This window comes from Pristis pectinata, chromosome 6 (assembly GCF_009764475.1).
Source record: "Pristis pectinata isolate sPriPec2 chromosome 6, sPriPec2.1.pri, whole genome shotgun sequence".
Taxonomy (NCBI): domain Eukaryota; kingdom Metazoa; phylum Chordata; class Chondrichthyes; order Rhinopristiformes; family Pristidae; genus Pristis; species Pristis pectinata.
This window is the reverse complement of record NC_067410.1, coordinates 622,045-641,753: the sequence shown is the minus strand read 5'-3', so window position 1 is coordinate 641,753 and position 19,709 is coordinate 622,045. Positions and strand designations below refer to the sequence as shown.

The 19,709-nt window shown below is 56.6% G+C and overlaps 1 protein-coding gene across 1 annotated transcript; it reads left to right on the top strand.

Moving 5' to 3' along the window:
- Nucleotides 1–436: 436 nt before the first annotated feature.
- On the top strand, nt 437–19,422 carry LOC127571759 (inosine-5'-monophosphate dehydrogenase 2-like; the record flags this gene model as incomplete). Its single annotated transcript, XM_052018445.1, is given in 17 exon segments — nt 437–490; nt 1,911–2,012; nt 4,284–4,358; nt 4,953–4,998; nt 5,001–5,158; nt 5,745–5,796; nt 5,799–5,831; nt 6,293–6,472; nt 6,475–6,491; nt 6,862–6,952; nt 7,341–7,436; nt 16,216–16,269; nt 16,272–16,358; nt 16,627–16,771; nt 17,401–17,544; nt 17,699–17,782; nt 18,988–19,422. Coding segments are annotated over 17 exon segments (1,440 nt in total), but the record flags the coding sequence as incomplete, so codon positions are not given.
- Nucleotides 19,423–19,709: the final 287 nt, after the last annotated feature.

Sequence of the window (19,709 nt, the reverse complement as noted above, 5' to 3'; positions counted from 1 at the left end):
TTTCCCCAGGGTAGGAGAGTATAGAACTAGAGGTAGAGGTTAGAGGGGAAAGATTTAAAGGAACCTGAGGGGTAACATTCACACAGAGGGTGGTGGGTGTGAGGAACGAGCTGCCAGAGGAAGTGGTAGAGATGAGTACAGTTACAATGTTTAGAAAACATTTGGTCGGGTCCATGGATAGGAGACTTGTGGAGGGATGTGGGCCAAACACAGGCAAATGGGACGTGCTTAGATGGGAATCTTGGTCGGCACGGACCAATTGGGCCGAAGCGCCTGTTTCCGCACTGTGTGACTCTGTGACTATTTTTCTCCTGAGGAAGCCCACCTCTTCACCAGCAGACGTCTCCTTACGGGGTTGATGTTCGTGCTTTTACAGGGAGGGTGGTTACGCTCCACTGAAGGTGGAGGTGGTTTAAGTTGCTGAATTTTCTTGTCTTGCAGTGATTTCCTGATCTTGCCCGGATACATTGATTTCACCTCCGATCAAGTGGTGAGTCTCAGCATTAAAGTTCCTCAATGTATTGGGTTGTGGACGGGGAAATCCAGGAGGTCACCGTCTCAGCCCCACTGTCCAGCCTGAAGTCCTCAAATGGCTATCCTGTTCCTCCTGGATTGCCTTCCACTGGCCTTTTGGGTGCTCCACATCACAGCAATGTTTCTAGAAAAATTCTACCCCTCCCCCTCCTCCTCCTCCCTGATCCCATTCCTCCCCCCAATCCCCTCCTCCCCCCCCGTCCTCTCCCCCCCAATCCCTCCTCCCCCCGTCCCCTCCCCAGGTCCCCCGATCCCCTCCTTCCCCCTATCCCCTCCTCCCTGCCCCCCCAGAGAAATTATTTCTCTGGTGTCTCTATTCTGTGAAGCCCCCATCCTTGGGATTGGGCAAATCTCCTCTGCATTCCCTGCCCCCCCACCACCGGCTCCCTCCCCCTCTGGCTCCCGTCTCCCCCCTGCTCCCTGACTGTGGTCCAGATGTGTGCCTGTGATCAGGGCTGCTGTGAAACAAAAGACCTGACATGCTGGGAAGGCTCGAGTGTTGGGCAGCCTCTGTGGAGGAGAGGTGCAGAGTGACTGTTTCAGGACGAACGGCCTGAGTCAGGACCATTCTGTGATCGGGCACGTTAACTGTCTCTCTCTGCACAGAAGCTACCCGGCCATTGGGTTTCCCCAGTTTTCTGTCTTTGCTCTCGTTCCCAACACCTGCAGATTTCCGTGACCACTGTTTAACTGGGTTCAGCTGGAAACCCCCTTGACTGCCGAGAGCCCTTGAGCAGCTCCCTGCACCACCCCCGTCATCACAGAATGTGTTGGGTGTGGTCTTACAACCAGGATTGCTTCTCCCTCAGCCTGAGGCACTGACTCTGGAGGGAGGGGTGGCTGTGGATCACATCACCAAACCGCAGAGGGGTGTCCCTGGGGCAAGGAGGGGAGGGACATGGTGGGGGAGGTGTCCCTAAGGTGGGGGGGGTGCAGCCCTGTACAACATTCAGCTGGTTGGCGGTGTTGATGGAGGTGCCCGGTGCCATGTGTTGGCAGTTGGTCTGTCAGCCCCAGACAGTCCGGTGCCAAGGCCCATCTGCATCACAGATCTCCTCGGCTTTACCCTTTGTCCCAGAGTTACGTGAGGACTGGACCCGGCGTGGTTTCATTCTAACGCTCTGTAGGTTGGAACTGAATTTCACTACGGCGTGGATCTCGGCTCTGGTTTGTTGGCGGGTGACTTGGTGTTGGAGGTGAGGGAGCCGACGTGACCTGCCCTTCCTGCCCCTTCTGTCTGTTTACTGGTGATGGATTGAGCGGTTTTTGGGGAGAGGTTGGGCAGTGGTGTGGGTTGTCCGGTCAGCGATGGTCTCGGCTGGGATGAACGTTCCGCTCAGGACACAGACTGAAGCTGGTTCTGTCTCTGTGTGCAGGACCTCACCTCTGCCCTCACCAAGAAGATCACGCTGAAGACGCCGCTGGTCTCCTCTCCGATGGACACGGTGACTGAAGCTAACATGGCCATCGCAATGGCGGTGAGTGAACCCACCCTCACGTCCACACTGGTGGTCTCACAGAACGACAGCTTAACCCACACCCAGGGACCGTGGTCCCAGTGTAAGCATCTCCAGCTCGTCTCTGCTCTGTACCTCAGCGCTGTTTCCTGCTCCCCATCACTGCCTCATGACCCTGGGTTAGAGAGTCATTGTTTGGGGGCAGGGGGAACCTGCCAGGGTCCCTGCCCCTGACCACTGACCCCTGGGTTAGAGACAAAACATCAGCATGGAAGAATGTGTAAAAATCCCAAGGGCAAGGATGTGTCGCAGAAGGGACTAATTCAGTGAGGTGTTTACCTATCAGTTGAATGAGTTTGGCACAACTCGGTGGCCGAAGGGCCTGTTCCTGTGATGCACTGCTCTGTGTTCTAAGTGACAAAGTATTAGAAAAAACCCACGGCTGAAGGCAGACATGGCCAGGACCCACTGGACTGCACCCAGGGGTTTAAAGGAAGTGGCTGCAGAGGTGGTCGACCCTTTGGCTTTGGAGGGTCCCAGATGATTGGAAAGCAGCCAACGTGACTCCCTTGTTCAAAGGTGGGGAAGGCAGAAGGTGGGAACTACAGGCCAGTTAGTCTGCAGCCATTGTTGGCAAGATGTCAGAGTCAATAATGAAAGCGGAAATACACGATCAGTTGGAAAGCTGAATATAACCAAACCTGGTCAATGTGGTTTTATGAAAGGTAAATCAGGTTTGACAAATGTAGTGTATTTAGATTTCCAAAGATATTTGACAAGGTGCCACGAAGGCTGGTGCATACATAAGGGCCCAAGGTATTGGAGGAAGTGCGTCAGCATGGATTGACAACTGGCTGTCACATTGTTGGAATAAATGGGTCCTTTTCAGTCTGGAGGGATGTAACTGGTGGAGTTCCCCAGGGATCGGTTCTTGGTCCTCAGTTGTTTAATTACATAAATGATCTGGAGGAGGGAACAAAATGTAAGGTTTCCAAGTTTTCTGATACAAAAATGGTTGGAAGGACCTGTTGTGATGGGACATTGTGATTCTGTAACGGGATATTGACAGATTGGGTGGGTGAAAACCTGGCAAATGGAGTTTAATGTGGGGAGGTGTAAGGTCATGCACTTCAATAAGGGGAATCAAATGGTGGGTTATTATCTAAATGGAGAGAGACTGCAAGTGAGTGAAGTTCAGAGGGATCGAGTTGTTCTAATGCATGAGTCACAAAACATTACCAGGCAGGTCCAACAAGTAGTTCAGAAGGGAGACGGCACGTGGGCCTTTATTGTGAAGGGTTGGGGTTTAAGAACAGGGAGGTTGCGTTCCAGTTGTACAGGGTGTTGGTGGGACCACACCTGGAGTACTGAGCACAGGTTTGGTCCCCTGACCTCAGTAAGGATCGAGTGGCATGGGAGACAGTAGAAATGTGATTCACCAGGCTAATTCCTGGGATGAAAGGGTTGTCTTAACAAGAGAGGCTGGACAACTTTGGCTGTATTCCTTGGTGTTTAGAAGAATGAGGGGTGAACTTATTCCAACAGATAAGATCCTGAGCCAAGGTTCCTGCCCCCAAGGTATCAGAGTCTGGGTGATGTGCTGGTCACCACTGCAGTTACCCCATCCCTCAGCCAAGGGCAGTGGCTGGCAGCTAAAGGTTAACAGGTTCTTCTGATTTCCCTGTGGTGTGTGCTTGGGAATTCGCAGGTAACGGGGGCTGGTGCTGTAGTGTGGTGACGGGATGGTGGTGTGTCTGGGAATGGTGGGAGGGTGATGTGGGTGTCTGCGTGATATTGAGGGGTAGGGGTGGTGTGTTGGGGAAACGTTGGTGTGTCGGAGTGAGGGGTGTTGTCGGAGTGAGGGGGGTACAGGGCGGTGTGTCAGGGGGTCGGGGACGGTGTTAAGGACGTGTCAGACTGCCACCCCTCTGCCCACAGTCGATGGGAGGTCGGGGACATGGTTGGAGGTCAGGGGTCGGGTGTGTGTCGGAGGTCGGGGTTCGGTGTGCTGTGTCGAGGTCGGGGGTCGGGACATGTCTGACTGTCACCCCTCTGCCCACAGTTTATGGGAGGTCGGGGGTCGGGTGTGTCGGAGGTCGGGGTGATGTGTCGGGAGTCAGGGACATGGGTCGAAGGTCAGGGGTCGGGACGTGTCTGACTACCACCCCTCTGCCCACAGTTGATGGGAGGTCGGGGTGGTATCGGAGGTCAGGGGTCGGGGTGGTGTGTCGGGGACGTGGGTTGGAGGTCGGGGTGTCGGGACATGTCTGACTGCCACTCCTCTGTCCACAGTTGATGGGAGGAATCGGCTTCATTCACCACAACTGTACCCCCGAGTTCCAGGCCAGCCAAGTGCGCAGGGTGAAGGTACGGACTCCCCACCCGACCATCGGTCCCTCGTACCTGGGGAAGGGTTGTCACGGGGGAGGGTTGGGGAGGACTGCCCTGAGATGGGGGTCCCAGTGTGAGGTGGGCGAGGTGTGACCAGCAGGGATGGGTGTGGGGGGGGTGGGGGAGGAGGAAGGAGGGCAGTGGGTGAGTTCGGGGAGTTGGAGTTTGGGTTGGGGTCAGGGTCGGGCGGGGTCAGGGATCAGGGGTTGGGGTCAAGGGTCAGGTGCAGGATGGGGTTGGGGTCAGGGTCATGTTGGGATCAGTGGTTGGGTGATCGGTGTCAGGGGTGGCGGTGTTGAGGTCAAGGGTTGGGGTGGGGTCAGGGGTAGGGTGGGGTCGGGGACAGGGGTTTGGGGTCTGGGTCAGTGAATTAGGGTCAGGGATAGGGTGGGGCTGGTGGTTGGGGTCAGGGTCAGTGGTTTGGGGTCGTGGATAGGGTGGGGTCGGGGTCAGGGGTTTGGAGGTCGGGGTCAGGGTAGGGTGGGTTGGGGCCAGTGGCTTGGGGTCAGGGTCAGGGGGTTAGAGTCGGGTCAGGGGTTGGGGTCTCTCTGCTGACGCCATGTTTTACAGAAGTACGAGCAGGGCTTCATCACGGACCCGGTGGTGATGAGCCCCCGGATCGGGTCCACGATGTGTTCGAAGCCAAAGCTCGGCACGGATTCTGCGGAATTCCCATCACCGACTCTGGCACGTTGGGAGGGAAACTGGTCGGGATCATCTCGTCCCGGGACATCGACTTCCTGACCCCAGAGGAGCACAGCCTCCCGCTGGCCGAGGTAACGAGGAGGGGGTGGGGGGCTCTGACCCCGGGGTGACCTGGTGGGAGGGGTTTGACCCTGGGGTTGGGGGGGGGTCACAGGGCAGTGAGGCTGACATCCCCCCACTGCCCCCTGGTGGAGATCTACTGTTCCCTCCCCACTTGTCGCTGTGGGCGTTGCCAGGGTCAGGGTTGGGGTGTTGCTGGGGTCGGTTGGCTGTTGTCAGGGTCAGGGGTGGGGCGTTGCTGGGGTCGGTTGGCTGTTGTCAGTCAGGGTGGGGCGTTGCTGGGGTCGGGGTTGTCAGGGTTGGAGGTGAGGCCCTGCAGGCATTGCTGGGGTCAGGGGGCTGTTGCTGGGGTCAGGGGTCAGGCCTTGTCGGGGTCAGGGGTGGGACATTGCTGGGGTAGAGCGTTGTCGGGGTTGGAGGTGAGGCCCTGTGGGCATTGCTGGGGTCAGGGGCTGTTGCAGGGGTCGGGGGTCAGGTGTTGCCGGGGTCAGCTTTTGATGAGGTCGGGCAATGCCGGGATGGGGGTTGGAGGTGAGGCCCTGTGGGTGTTGCTGGGGTCAGGGTAGGGTGTGCTGACCTCTGCCCCTCCTGCCCCAGGTGATGACAAGGAGGGAGGACCTGGTCGTGGCCCCAGCTGCTGTCACACTGAAGGGGCGAATGAGATCCTGCAGAGGAGCAAGAAAGGTGCTGACCGCTGGTGACCGATAGTGACCGCTGGTGACTTACTGACCATCGTTGACCACTGGTGATGGTCACTGACTGCTGGTGACCATTGTGACCATTACTGACCACTGGTAATGGTTACTGACCATTGATGACCATTGGTGACCATTACTGACCACTAGTGACCACATGATGGTGGTGTGCCCTGAGGGTGGGGTTCGGGATCATCGGAGACTGTGAATGATTCACCGCTGACCCTCCCTGGGCGCGGGTCTCTGCCCCGGTGGGGGAGGGAATCGGGTTGGTGGGTGGGGAGTTGACCGACCTTCCCACAGGTCTGGGGGCGGGGGGGGGTCGCCCCCCCCCCCCTTCACTCCCACGGGTGAAGGAGGGTCCGGTGGTAGGTGGTGGGGGGTATATCACTGGCTGTCCCTGCCCTCCCGCAGTGATGGATGACCTCTGACCCTGCCCCTCCCCTCCAGGGAAGCTCCCCATCGTTAACGAGGATGACCAGCTGGTGGCCATCATCGCCCGGACCGACCTGAAGAAGAACCGGGACTACCCGCTCGCCTCCAAGGACTCCAAGAAACAGCTGCTGTGTGGAGCGGCCATCGGGACCCACGCCGATGACAAGTATCGACTCGACCTCCTGGTCCAGGCCGGGTGGACGCTGTGGTCCTGGTGAGTGATCAGTCAAACTGGCAACTGTCTTTGTCCGTGGGACCCCTCCCCCAGTGAGGGTCAGCGTGTGTGTGGGACCGTCCCCCGGTGAGGGTCAGCGTGTGTGTGGGACCGTCCCCCGGTGAGGGTCAGCGTGCGTGACCCGTCCCCCGGTGAGGGTCAGCGTGCGTGACCCGTCCCCCGGTGAGGGTCAGCGTGCGTGACCCGTCCCCCGGTGAGGGTCAGTGTGCGTGACCCATCCCCCGGTGAGGGTCAGCGTGCGTGTGGGACCCGTCCCCCGGTGAGGGTCAGTGTGCGTTTGGGATCCCACCCCCGGTGAGGGTCGGTGTGACCCCTCCCCCTATCTCTCACCTTCCCTCGTTCTCTGCAGGATTCCTCCCAGGGGAACTCCATCTTCCAGATCCACATGATCCAACACATTAAGGAGAAATATCCGGATCTCCAGGTCATCGGCGGGAACGGTAAGTGCACCCGGTGTGGGAGGGGCAACATTCCCACAGGACTCTGTCCCAGCTCCCGCTGGACATGCAGTGATGGGTCCCCACGGGCTGTCACCGCTGACGCAGGGGGTCCCACACTCCTCCCCTGGTCAGTCTGCTCTCTCTGCCCACAGGCGCAGGGTCCGACCCCAGCAGGCCCACAGGTTAACATTCCCCCTGCTCCTCCAACCGCTGGACCAGTGAATATCACCTACCCCGTCCCTTCCCCGAGGAGGGCGACCCTGTGCCAATCCCTGGATTGTCTGTAACGCCCCCGCACCCCCCCCCCCCCCCCCCCCCACTGCACAGTGACTGTGAATAGCTGTATCTGACGACAGTGACGGGTTTATTCCCTCCCCCCCCCACACAGTGGTAACGGCAGCCCAGGCGAAGAACCTGATTGACGCTGGCGTTGATGCCCTGCGAGTGGGAATGGGCAGTGGCTCCATCTGCATCACTCAGGAAGGTAGGATTGTGTTTCCCGGGAGGTGGCGTCTGGCGTGAGGTGCGTTCCCCTTCCCTTCTCCCTCCCAAGACCCCTACCCATGCCTGCACCTCGATCCCTCACTCTTCCCCCAACTCCGGTCCCTCACTGCCCCTCACGCTGCCAGTTGCCTTGGGTCCGTTGCGTCTCACTCTCTATCTCTCCCTTTTCTCACTCTCTAGAACACAGAACACAACAGCACAGGAACAGGCCCTTCGGCCCACCACGTCTGTGCTGAACACGATACCAAATTAAACCTATCTGTCTGCGTGCGGTCCGTGTCCTGTGGTCCGTATCACGTGGCCCACGTCCCGCGGTCCACGTCCCTCCGTCCCCGGCACCTTCACGGGTCTGTCCAACAGCCTCTTCAACACCAGCGTGGTGTCTGCCTCCACCCCCACCCCGGGCAGCACTTCCCCGGCACCCACACCCTGTGTCTGTCTGTCCCCCTCTCCCCATCCCCCCTGTCTTCCCCTCTTCCTATCCACCCCCCCCCCCCCCCCCCCACCGATGTGTGAGGTTGGTAGGTTGGTGATGGTTCTGTGTGGATTATTTTTTCAATTTCCTGACCTTCAGCATCTGACATTTGCAAACTCTGAGCTCGCCTTTGGAACAACTGAGAACCACACCCCCCCCCCCCCCCCCCACCCTGCACCTACCCCCCTGCTCCCCTCTGCACTCACCACCCACTGCACCGCACCCACCCTGCCCCCCTCTGCACCCCCCACCCCGCCCCCTCTGCACCCCCTTTACCCTGCCCCCTCTGCACCTACCCCACCCCCCCACTGCACCACCCCCACCCTCCACCCTGCCCCCCTGCACCCCCACCCTGACACAGTTTCCTGGCTGGGGTTGGATCAGCTGCTTTGTACATCGATGCAGGGGTCAGGAGGATGTCGGTGCAGGGTCGGGAGTGCGTGGGGTCGGTTGGGTGTCGGCACTGAGTTCCTGCAGCAGACTGTGTGTTACACACGTGTAGAGCAGGTGATGGGAGCGTCACCTCTGCGGGGGAATGCAGGATGAGAGGAGGGAACGTTGGGTGCTGGTGGTAAGGCCGGAGCCTTGGTAGTGTCGGTCTCCAGGAATGAAGGTCGTATCCTCGCTGCAGAGAGGGGTCACGAGGTTGACTGTGGGGTCGGTGGGACTGTGCCCACTGGAGTTGGAAGATCAAGAGGTGACCTTGGGGACTGCAGGTGGTGCTGAGAGATGTTACTTCTGCTTGGCACCGTTGGGAGGTGAGACGCTGGGACGGGGACCGGGAGATGGAACAGTACAATTTCCTCTGGTCTGAGAATGTGGGAACATTTATCCTAAGGAGCTGTTCAAAAGCGTGTGTTGGGAAGCTGTCAGAGACGGCCATTGGCAGGGCCTGGGGAGGGAGAGTGGGGGAGTCCCCACTGGGTACGAGGTGTTGGTGACTGTGTCAGTGAGCGGAGAGTGGTGGGTGATTTGGGGAGGGACCCCAACCTCTCTGTGGGCAGTGTTCCTCGTGGGCCGATTCCCCCTCCCCCTGGGAGGGATCAGGGTCAGGGGGCACAGGCTGGGTCAGATGTGACCTGCTGCCTGCCGATCTGTGGTTGGGTCTGCTCTTCCCTCCATCTCTTCACTCTTCTCTGCTGTAACACCACCCCTCTCTCTCTCTCTCTCTCTCTCCCCCTCCTTCTCTCTACACTGACTCAGCGGCACCCAAGATTCCTCCAGACTTAAAGTCTCTCAGCCCTAAACTCCCATCGACAGTCTCGGGCTGCTTTAGTAAGTGTCTCTCCACCTGATGCGGGGACGGGTGCCTGCCTTGTGTTTGCCAGCTGTCGGTCCTGCACGTCTCTCACCCGGGGGCTGTCGATGCAGATCTGTGTGTGACAGCAGACCAGGGGTGAATCCCCCAATCACCCCACCGTCTCATCCTGGGGACGGGTCCCACACACACTGACCCTCACTGGGGGACGGTCCCACACACACACACTGACCTTCACTGGGGGACCGGTCCCTCTCTTTCTCCCCCTCTCTCCCCCACCCCTCCCCCTCCCCCTCCCCCTCTCCCTCCCTCTCTCCCTCCCACACACACACACTGACCCTCACTGGGGGACGGTCCCACACACACTGACCCTCACTGGGGGACAGTCCCACACACACTGACCCTCACAGGGGGACGGGTCCCACACACACACACTGATGCTCACTGGGGGACGGTTCCATACACACTGACCCTCACTGGGGATGGCTGGTGTATATGGTTGGAGCCATCGTATCCAGGGAAGGTTGGCAGATTGAATCCAAAACTGACCTGGTAATTGGAGGGCGAGGATGGAGGGTTGTTTGTGTGACGGGAGCTCTGTGCCCAGTGCTGGACTCCAGGGACTGGTGCTGGGACGCCTGCTGCCATTATGTACATTAATGACTTGGATGTCAGTGTGGGGATGTGGTTTTGCACATGACACAACAATGGTGGTGGTGATAGTGATCAGCTGGTAAAAGGAGCAGGGCAGGGGCAGGTGGGATGTAATGCTGGGACGTGTGGGGGTCTAATTTACAGGACACAATGGTGGGGCCCTGGGTGGCAGTGAGGAAGGTACACGTCTGTTGGTGGAACCACAGGGACACGGGATGGTGAAGGTGTACAGGTGCTTGCCCTTGTGAGTCGGGGCAGAGATGATCAGAGCAGAGGGATTATGATAAATCGCTGGTCAGGCCACAGCTGGGATTCTGTGTGCAGATCTGGTCACCCCACTGTTGGAAGGATGGGACTGCACTGGGGAGGGTGCAGAGGGGCTTCCCCGGGATGGTGCCTGGAACGGAGCTGTCCAGTTCTGGGGATATCAGATAGGCTGGGTCTGTTTACCTTGAACAGGGGTGGGGGGGGGGGGGGGGGTAGCTGATAGAGGTTTGTAAAATCAGGAGGGGCAGAGATAGGGAGGATGGTCGCAGCCTAGAGGGCAAGAACGAGGGTATAGACCTCATAGACCTCTGGTTCTTGATGAGAGGAAAGGTTTAAAGGGGACCTGAGGGGCAAGTTTTCCACACGCAGAGTGGTGGGTGTGTGGAAAACTTGTGTGTGGGTGGGTGGGAGGAAGTGGGTGAGGCAGGTACATTAACAACATTTAAAGGTACTGGGAACAGGTCCACGGATAGGAAAGGTTTAGAAGGATCTGGGTCAACCTGGGCAAATGGGACTGGCTCAGGTAGACATCTTGGTTGACATGGACAAGTTGGGCCGAGGGGCCTGTTTCCGTGCTGAATGATTCTGTGAGGGTAGAGAGTGAGAAACCTTCCCCCACAGCAGATGTGTAAACCTAGAGGGCACAGGTGCCGGGGAAGGGGAGGAGGGGGTCTGAGGATGAATTTTTCCCTGGGTGGGGGTGGCGGGATGCGGAGTAGGAATCTGGAACACTGCTGAGGGGGTGCTGAAGGCAGAGACTCGACATTTAATCATTAAGGCAGAGAGGGCTACAGACCCAGTGGGATTAGTGTAGATGCTTACTGGATGGTTAGCATGCACATGATGGGCCAAATGGCCTGTTTCTGTGCTGTGTTGTTGTATGATTGAGGTTCAGACCCATAGACACTGATGCCCAGTGATTGAGGTAGATTAAACTTTCCTTTTTATCTAAATTTCCTTCACTTTCCTCATTTCTAACCTGTGTCCTAGCAGTATGTGGCGGGACGGTGCGGAGGGAGCTTCACCCTGTGTCTAACCCCAGGAGTGTGTGATGGGACAGTGTGGAGGGAGCTTCGCTCTGTGTCTGACCACGGGAGTGTATGAGGGACGGTGCAGAGGGAGCTTCACCCTGTGTCTGACCGCGGGAGTGTGTGATGGGACGGTGTAGAGGGAGCTTCACCCTGTGTCTGACCCTGGGAGTGTATGAGGGACGGTACGGAGGGAGCTTCACTCTGTGGTTTGCTACCATCCGCATCGTGTGTCTTGGTGTTTCCAGAACCTCTGTGCTTGTGGCTGATGCTGTGTCCCAGGTGGTGACTGATGTGCAGTTGTGGTGGGACCTGGTGTGACGGCAGACGAGACAGGACGTGTGCGGGTGTGGCGACTTTCACCGGCACTGCTGGTATTCCATGTGTGTTTGTTAATGACCAGGGTACCGGGCTCACGTGTGTGTGACGGGGGGACCAGGTTCTCTCACAGGTGTGTGTGTGTCAGACACGGACCAGGCGCACACTTTTCCACCCTGCCCCACCGTTTGTCGAGGAGTTGAGCTCAGCACGGGTCATCCTGTTGGGCAGGCGAGAGGGGCGGAGTGGACGACTATTTCCCTGTGATCTTCTACCCCAGGGCCAGTTCCTCCCGGTCCCCAATGTCACACGGTTCCTGTAGTGTCTGTAAATCCATCCATCTCAGGACCTACTCAGCAGCTGAGCCCCTCCATGCTTGTGGGGAGAGAACTCCAAAGGATCCCCTTCACTGCTGTAACCAAACCCGTTCTAACAGCCTGCACACCATCGGCCCTGCCAACTACTCACTGCCCCTGCACGTTGCCTCCAGTGACTGGTGGACATGTGGTGGTAGCCTCTGTACGCCGTTGTCCATCCTCGCCGTCACACCTGGTTCACCAAACGTCGCTGTGACAACATCTGCTCCTTCATGGTGGGCCTCAGATCCTACACCACCCACTGGTCACCACCGGTGGAAGGTCCACGTTCCCACTCTGCCCTCTGTCCAATAACCAGCTCTCAGTCAGTCAGGGCATTACCCCAATTCCATGCGCTCTAACCTTGTTCACCAATATCCTGGGGACATGGAACATAGAAAACCTACAGCACAATTCAGGCCCTTCGGCCCACAAAGCTGTGCCGAACATGTCCCCACCCTAGAAATTACTAGGCTTACCCATAGCCCTTATTTTACTCAGCTCCATGTACCTATCTAACAGTCTCTTAAAAGACCCTATCGTATCCGCCTCCACCACTGTTGCCAGCAGCACATTCCACGCCCTCACCACTCTCTGAGTAAAAAACTTACCCCTGACATCTCCTCTGTACCTACTCCCCAGCACCTTAAACCTATGTCCTCTTGTGGCGACCAATTCAGCCCTGGGGAAAAGCCTCTGACTATCTACCCGATCAATACCTCTCATCATCTTATACACCTCTATCAGGTCCCTCCTCGTCCTCCGTCGCCCCAAGGAGAAAAGGCCGAGTTCCCTCAACCTGCTTTCATAAGGCATGCTCCGCAATCCAGGCAGAATCCTTGTAAATCTCCTCTGCACCCTCTCTATGGCTTCCACATCCTTCCTGTAGTGAGGCAACCAGAACTGAGCACAGTACTCCAAGTGGGGTCTGACCAGGGCCCTATATAGCTGCAACAATACCTCACGGCTCCTAAATTCAATTCCCCAATTGATGAAGGAAAACCTTCTACTGGAAAGATGCAGAAGAGATTCATAGAGTCATATGGGCCCTTCGGCCCAACTGACCCATGCTGACCGAGATTCCCACCTAAGCCAGTCCCATTTGGCCCAAATCCCTCTAGACCTTTCCTAACCGTGGACCTGTCCAAATTCCTTATAAATGTTGTTGTTGTACCTGCCTCAACTACTTCCTCTGGCAGCTCGTTCTATATACGGACCGCCCTCTGTGGTAAAACATGCCCCTCGGGTCCCCTTTAAATCTCTCCCCTCTCCCCTCCCACCTTCAACCTTTGCCCTCTAGTTCTCGGTTCCCCAACCCTGTGAAAAAGACCATGCACATTCACTCTGTGCCCCTCATGGTTTTATACACTTCTACTCGGACACCTCTCAGTCTGCTATGCTCCAAGGATCTACCCAACCTCTCCCTATAAATCTGTCCCTTGAGTCCTGGCAACATCCTCGTAAACCTCTGCACGTCTTTCGTCCTTCCTATAACAGGGCGACCAAAACTGTCCACAGTGCTCCATGTGCGGCCTCACCAACGACTTATACAACTGCAACATAACCTGCCAAGTTCTTTCCTCAGTGCCCTGACTGATGAAGGCCAGCGTGCCAAACAACTTTGTCACCACCCTGTCTACCTGTGATGCCAGGATGGTGCCTGGAGTGGAGCAGATCAGTTATGAGGAGAGCTGGGTCTGTTTTCCCTGGAGAGGAGGGGTTAAGAGGGGGCATGACTGAGGTGTATAAAATGATGAGGGGTATAGATGGGGTAGACTGCAGGAAACTGTTCCCCATATCAGAGGTGAATAAAACCAAAGAACACAGATTTAGGGGAGGGGATATAATTTAGGGAACCCAAAATCCACTGCCGGATGGAGAGGTGGAAGCGGGGTCACTGACAGCATTTTAGAAGAGTCTAGTTGAGCCCTTGAATCGCCCGGGTGTGGAAGGCTACCAGCCAAGTGTGGGGGGTTGGGATTAATATGGATGGGTGATCACTGGTCATATGTGGACATGATGGGCTGAATGGCCTGTTTCCATGTTGTGTGACCTAAGTCTCCACATCCCCTGGTTCCCCATTAATCTATTCTGGTCAGAGCTGCAGTGTGTTAGGTAAACATGATGTCCCATTGGTAAATCTGGGCTGATTCTGTACTTTTCCAGCTGTTGTGTTAGTTTGAGATCCCAGCATCCCCCCACCAGTCAGGCTAACCCCTCTGTGGATCCTGTTCTCTCTCCTTCTGACTTCAACCGTGGGGTCACATTCCCACCTCTCCAATCCACTGGAAAAATCCCAGAACCTACAGAACCCTGGCAGACAGGGACTCAAACCAAAACTCTGGGATGTTGATCATCAGATCCCTGGGATTTACCAGCTTCCCAAGTGCCTGAGTGGATGAAAAGTTGATTCCTGTCCCTTGGCCCAGATACACCTGGGCAGGTTCCATGTTGTAACTTCCTACCACAGCCACTTGCGCAATCCTATTCCTCCTGCCGACCCACATCTCATTGGGATGTGGGAGGAAACCGGAGCACCCGGGGGAAACCCATGGTCACAGGGAGAGCGTGCAAACTCCACACAGACAGCGCCGGAGGTCGGGATCGAAACTGGGTCTCTGGGGTGCGAGGCAGCGGCACTACCCGCTGCTGCGCATGAAAATAGATGCAGAAGAATTGTTCCAGGGTTTCCACACTTTGTAAATCCCACCCCCTCCGGTACCCGGGGCCACCCCCAGACCCCACCCCTGGTACACGGGGTCAACCCCGGACCCCACCCCTGGTACCCAGGGTCACCCCCAGGCCCCACTCCCGGTACCCGGGATCACCCCTCCCCACCTCAGTCCGGTGACGTAACGGCTCTTGCTCCCTTGTTCTGTTCTGATCCGCTGTCCTGTCCAGTCTTCGTACACTGGGATTGCACTGTGCAGTACCTGGGTACTGGGATCACACTGTACACTGTCCAGGACCTGGGTACTGGGATTGCACTGTGCGCTGTCCAGGACCTGGGTCCTGGGATGGTACGGCTACTGTCCGGGGTGACCCCCCACCCCTGACTGACTAGCTCCCTGCCCCTCTGACTGTCTCTCACCACTCCCCATGCACCATCTCCCCCCACTGACCGTCTCATAGAACAGTACCACACAATACAGGCCCTTCGGCCCACAATGTTGTGCCGACCTTTAAACCACACCTAAGACTATCTAACCCCTTCCTCCCACATATTCCCCTATTTTAAATTCCTCCATATGCTTATCTAACAATCTCTTGAATTTGACCAACGTATTAGCCCCCACCACCACCCCAGGCAGCGCATTCCATGCACCAACCACTCTCTGGGTGAAAAACCTCCCTCTGACATCTCCCTTGAACTTCCCACCCATTACCTTAAAGCCATGTCCCCTTGTATTGAGCATTGGTGCCCTGGGAAAGAGGCGCTGGCTGTCCACTCTATCTATTCCTCAATATCTTGTACACCTCTATTATGTCTCCGCTCATCCTCCTTCTCTCCAATGAGTAAAGCCCCAGCTCCCTTAGTCTCTCCTCATAATCCATACTCTCTAATCCAGGCAGCATCCTGGTAAATCTCCTCTGCACCCTTTCCAACGCCTCCACATCCTTCCTATAATGAGGCGACCAGAACTGGACACAGTACTCCAAGTGTGGTCTAACCAGAGTTTTGTAGAGCTGCATCATTACTTCGCGGATCTTAAACGATCCCACGACTTATGAAAGCTAACATCCCATAAGCTTTCTTAACTACCCTATCCCGTGTGGCAACTTTCAGTGATCTGTGGATATGAACCCCCAGATCCCTCTGCTCCTCACACTACCCAGAATCCTGCCATTTACCTTGTACTCCGCCTTGGAGTTTGTCCTTCCAAAGTGTACCACCTCACACTTCTCCGGATTGAACTCCATCTGCCACTTGTCAGCCCAGCTCTGCATCCTATCAATATCCCTCTGCAAGCTTCGACAGCCCTCCACACTATCCACAACACCACCGATCTTTGTGTCATCTGCAAACTTGCTAACCCACCCTTCCACCCTCTCATCTAAGTTGTTAATAAATATCACAAAAAGTAGAGGTCCCAGAACCGATCCCTGTGGGACACTAGTCACAGCCCTCCAATCCGAATGCACTCCCTCCACCACAATCCTCTGCTTTCTACAGGAAAGCCAATTCTGAATCCACACGGCCAAGCTCCCCTGGATCCCTTGGCCTCTGACCTTCTGAAGAAGCCTACTATGTGGAACCTTGTCAAATGCCTTACTAAAATCCATGTCTCCCTAACCCTCTGACTGTGTCTCACACCCCTCCCCCCCCCCACTGACCAGCTCCCTGCCCCTCTTGTCTCTCACCCCTCCCGTGCACCCCCCTGATGGTCTCGCTTCCCCCACAGTGCTGGCGGTGGGGAGACCTCAGGCCACAGCTGTGTACAAGGTGGCTGAGTACGCCCGCGGTTCGGGGTGCCGGTCATCGCCGACGGGGGCATCCAGACCGTGGGTCACATTGCCAAGGCCCTGGCCCTGGGGGCATCGACAGGTAGGTGGGGGTGGCTTGGGGTGGGGGGGTCAGTGGGGGGGGGGGTGGCGGCTCAGTCTGTGCGGGGGACAGTACTGAGGGAGGGTCACACTGTGGGAGTGGGTGAGGGAGCGTCACGCTGTGGGAGGGGGTGTGGGAGGGTCACACTATGGGGGGGGAGTGCTGAGGGAGGATCACACCGTGGGGGGGGGGGAGGTCTCATTTCCCGGTGGGTGACGTGCACGTGAAGTGGCTGTGCGGAGTGAGACGTGTGACCTCTGGCCGGCAGTGATGATGGGGTCGCTCCTGGCTGCCACGAGTGAAGCTCCCGGTGAATATTTCTTCACGGACGGAGTGCGGCTGAAGAAGTATCGTGGGATGGGATCGGTGGACGCGATGGATAAGCACCTGGGCAGCCAGAGCCGCTACTTCAGGTCAGTCTGCCTGTGGTTCTTAGGGCAATGGAAGCTGCTCCCGACCCCCGCCTGTGCCCCCCCGACCCCCGTCAGTGCCTCCAACATTGTGACAAACCCCAATGGGAAATAATAACTCCTCACAGGACAAGGGGTTCCTGGGGCAGCCGGGCTTCCCCTGGGGTCTGCGCATCCCTGGCCAGCCCAAGTTGCCCCGGGGGGTGGGGGAGTGAGCTGCTGCTGCCCCTGGGGGGGGGGGGGGGGGCTCGCATGGTGCTGGTGGGGAGGGAATTCCAGGGCTTTGACCCAGTGACGGGAACAGACTCACGATACATTTCCAAGTGGGTGAAGTTTCTGGTGATGGGTCTGGAGGTGGCGGGGGCGCAGTAGGGAGAGGAAATGGGTGGGGGTGGTTGCATCATTCATTGCCTGGCCCTGTGTCACTGAGTGCAGGTGTCTCCCTCTCCGAGTGCAACAGTCGGACAGGAGGGGTTTACCGGTGGATCAACGTCAGGATCCACAATGCAGGGAAGGGTGAATCCCACCCCCTCCCCACGCCTGAGGCCGACACACAACCCAGGGTCACGGTGAGTGTGGGAGGGCTCCAGGGTCTGGAGCTGTCTGATCCAACACACCTCTCCTGTCCCCAGTGAGTCGGACAAGATCAAAGTGGCTCAGGGAGTGTCGGGAGCTGTACAGGACAAGGGATCCATCCACAAGTTTGTTCACTATCTGATCGCTGGGATTCAGCACGGCTGCCAGGACATCGGAGCCAAGAGTTTAACACAGCTCAGGTACCGATGTCCCTCCCGCCCCCCCCACCACCCACCTCCCTCCCCTCCCGCCTCCCTCCCACCCTCCCCCACCCCGTCTCCTTCCCCTCCCCTCCTCCTTCCCCACCCCCCCCACTCTCTGTGAGCTGTTGTCACTGATGTTCTGTTCTCTCAGGGCGATGATGTACTCTGGAGAGCTGAAGTTTGAGAAGAGGACACTGTGTGCTCAGATGGAAGGAGGTGTTCATGGATTACATTCGTAAGTCTCACCCCCCCCCCCCCCCCCCCGAATCCTCCGTTGCCCCGCCCTCCCTGCTGAGCTGTGCTCCCACTTCTACCCTGGCCACTCTCCCTGCCTGAGCTGTTGTCCGGAGAGCTGGGGGTCTGGGAGCCTCTTGGAATTAAGTTCCTTTAGTGAAGTGTGAATGATAATTACTGTGGCATGGAGCCCTCTCTCCCCGACAATGAGGCCCACAGGGCTGTGCAGTGGCCGGTTTAGCTCTGACTTTGTTTGACACCTTGCTCAAAATGAAAAGAAGCATACATTGGGTTTAAGAGGTTGGGGATGACTGAATCCCTTGATTATTATAAAAAGATTAAGAATAGACTTTGAGATCTACCAGCATTTGGATAGACAGTCTGATTAGGATTCAGCATGGCTTTGTGTGTGGGAAGTTGTGCTTGAGTTTTTTGAAGTGGTAACCAAAAACTTGATGAGGGTAGGGCAGTGGATGTTCTCTATTTGGACTTCAGCAAGGCCTTCGATGAGCATGGTAGGCTGGTCTGGACGGTTAGGTCCTGTGGAATCCAGGGAGAGCCAGTTAGGTGGATTCAAAATTGGCTCAGAGGTAGGAAGCAGAGGGTGGTGGTTGAAGGAAGGTTGTTTCTTGGAATGGAAGCCAGTGACTAGTGGTGTGCAGCAGGGGTCAGTGTTGGGATCCTTGCATTTGTTATTTATTTAAATGACAGATGCGAATGCACAAGGCTTGATCAGTAAGGCTAGGCTGGGTCTTTATTCCTTGGGACATAGGAGAATAAGGGGCGACCTTATAGAAGTGTTTAAAATTATGAGAGGCATAGATAAGGTGGACGGTAACAGTCTTTTCCCCAGGGTAGGGGACTCTAAAACCAGGGGCATAGGTTTAGGGTGAGAGGGGAAAAGGGACCTGAGGGGCAACTTTTTCACGCAGAGGGTGGTGAGTATATGGAACGAGCTGCCAGAGGAAGTGGGTGAGGCAGGTACAATAGGATCATTTAAGAAGCACTTGGATAGGTACATGGAGGGGCGGGGCTTGGAGGGATATGGGCTGAATTGCAGGAAATTGGGACTAGCTGAGTGGGCACCGTGGTCGGCATGGACTAGTTGGGCTGAAGGGCCTGTATCTGTGCTGTATTGCTCTGTGACACCCTCTTTGATGGGACTGACTGCTGTCTCTGATCCACTAATTTCTGGTTATTTTGCAGGTATGAGAAGAGACTTTTTTGAATCCAACCTGGGGAGCCCAGTGGTGGGTTCCCTCCTCCTCGGGTCTGTCCGGTCACAGTTCCAAATCCAGTTTGCCTTCTGTTCGCTTCCATGAACTGGGGACTGGGGTTTGCGGTGGTGCTGCTGCCCGAGGCTGTCCTGCTGACTGGTTGTGAATTCTTTCCAGGAATGTTATTTTTGTTAACTGGTTTGTTGCCATGGAGACTGCCCATCAACTTCACCAACCTGTCCGTGTCTGCGAGCTGTTGCTGCCGACAGCAAGTCTGTCAGTACGGGGGACAGACACTGGGGCTTCTGACCAGCACTGCAGTCACCCGGGGCTCTCCGTGTGCACGGTGTTGATACTGTAAGCTGCACCATTGACTGCTCTGAGCGTGGTGGACGAGCTTTTTAATAACTGAGATGTTTGTACATCAATCTGTTTTGACTGGAAGATCCTTGTTTAGAGAATAATTAATAATTCAGAATGTGTAGAGCTGCCTTTTTATTTTTGCCAGTAACTCCCATGTCCTGCCTGGGCTCTCACCTCTCTCCCTCTGGTCCCTGTTCATGCACAAACCTCTCACCAACCTCCCTGATTACCCACTGCTTTCCTGCCCCTCTCTGCAGGCAGTGGGTCTGAGGCTGTAAGGGTGAATGGTGTGAACCAGCCACCCAGAAACCACTGACCACCTCAGCCTACAAGCAGCTGCCCTGCCAC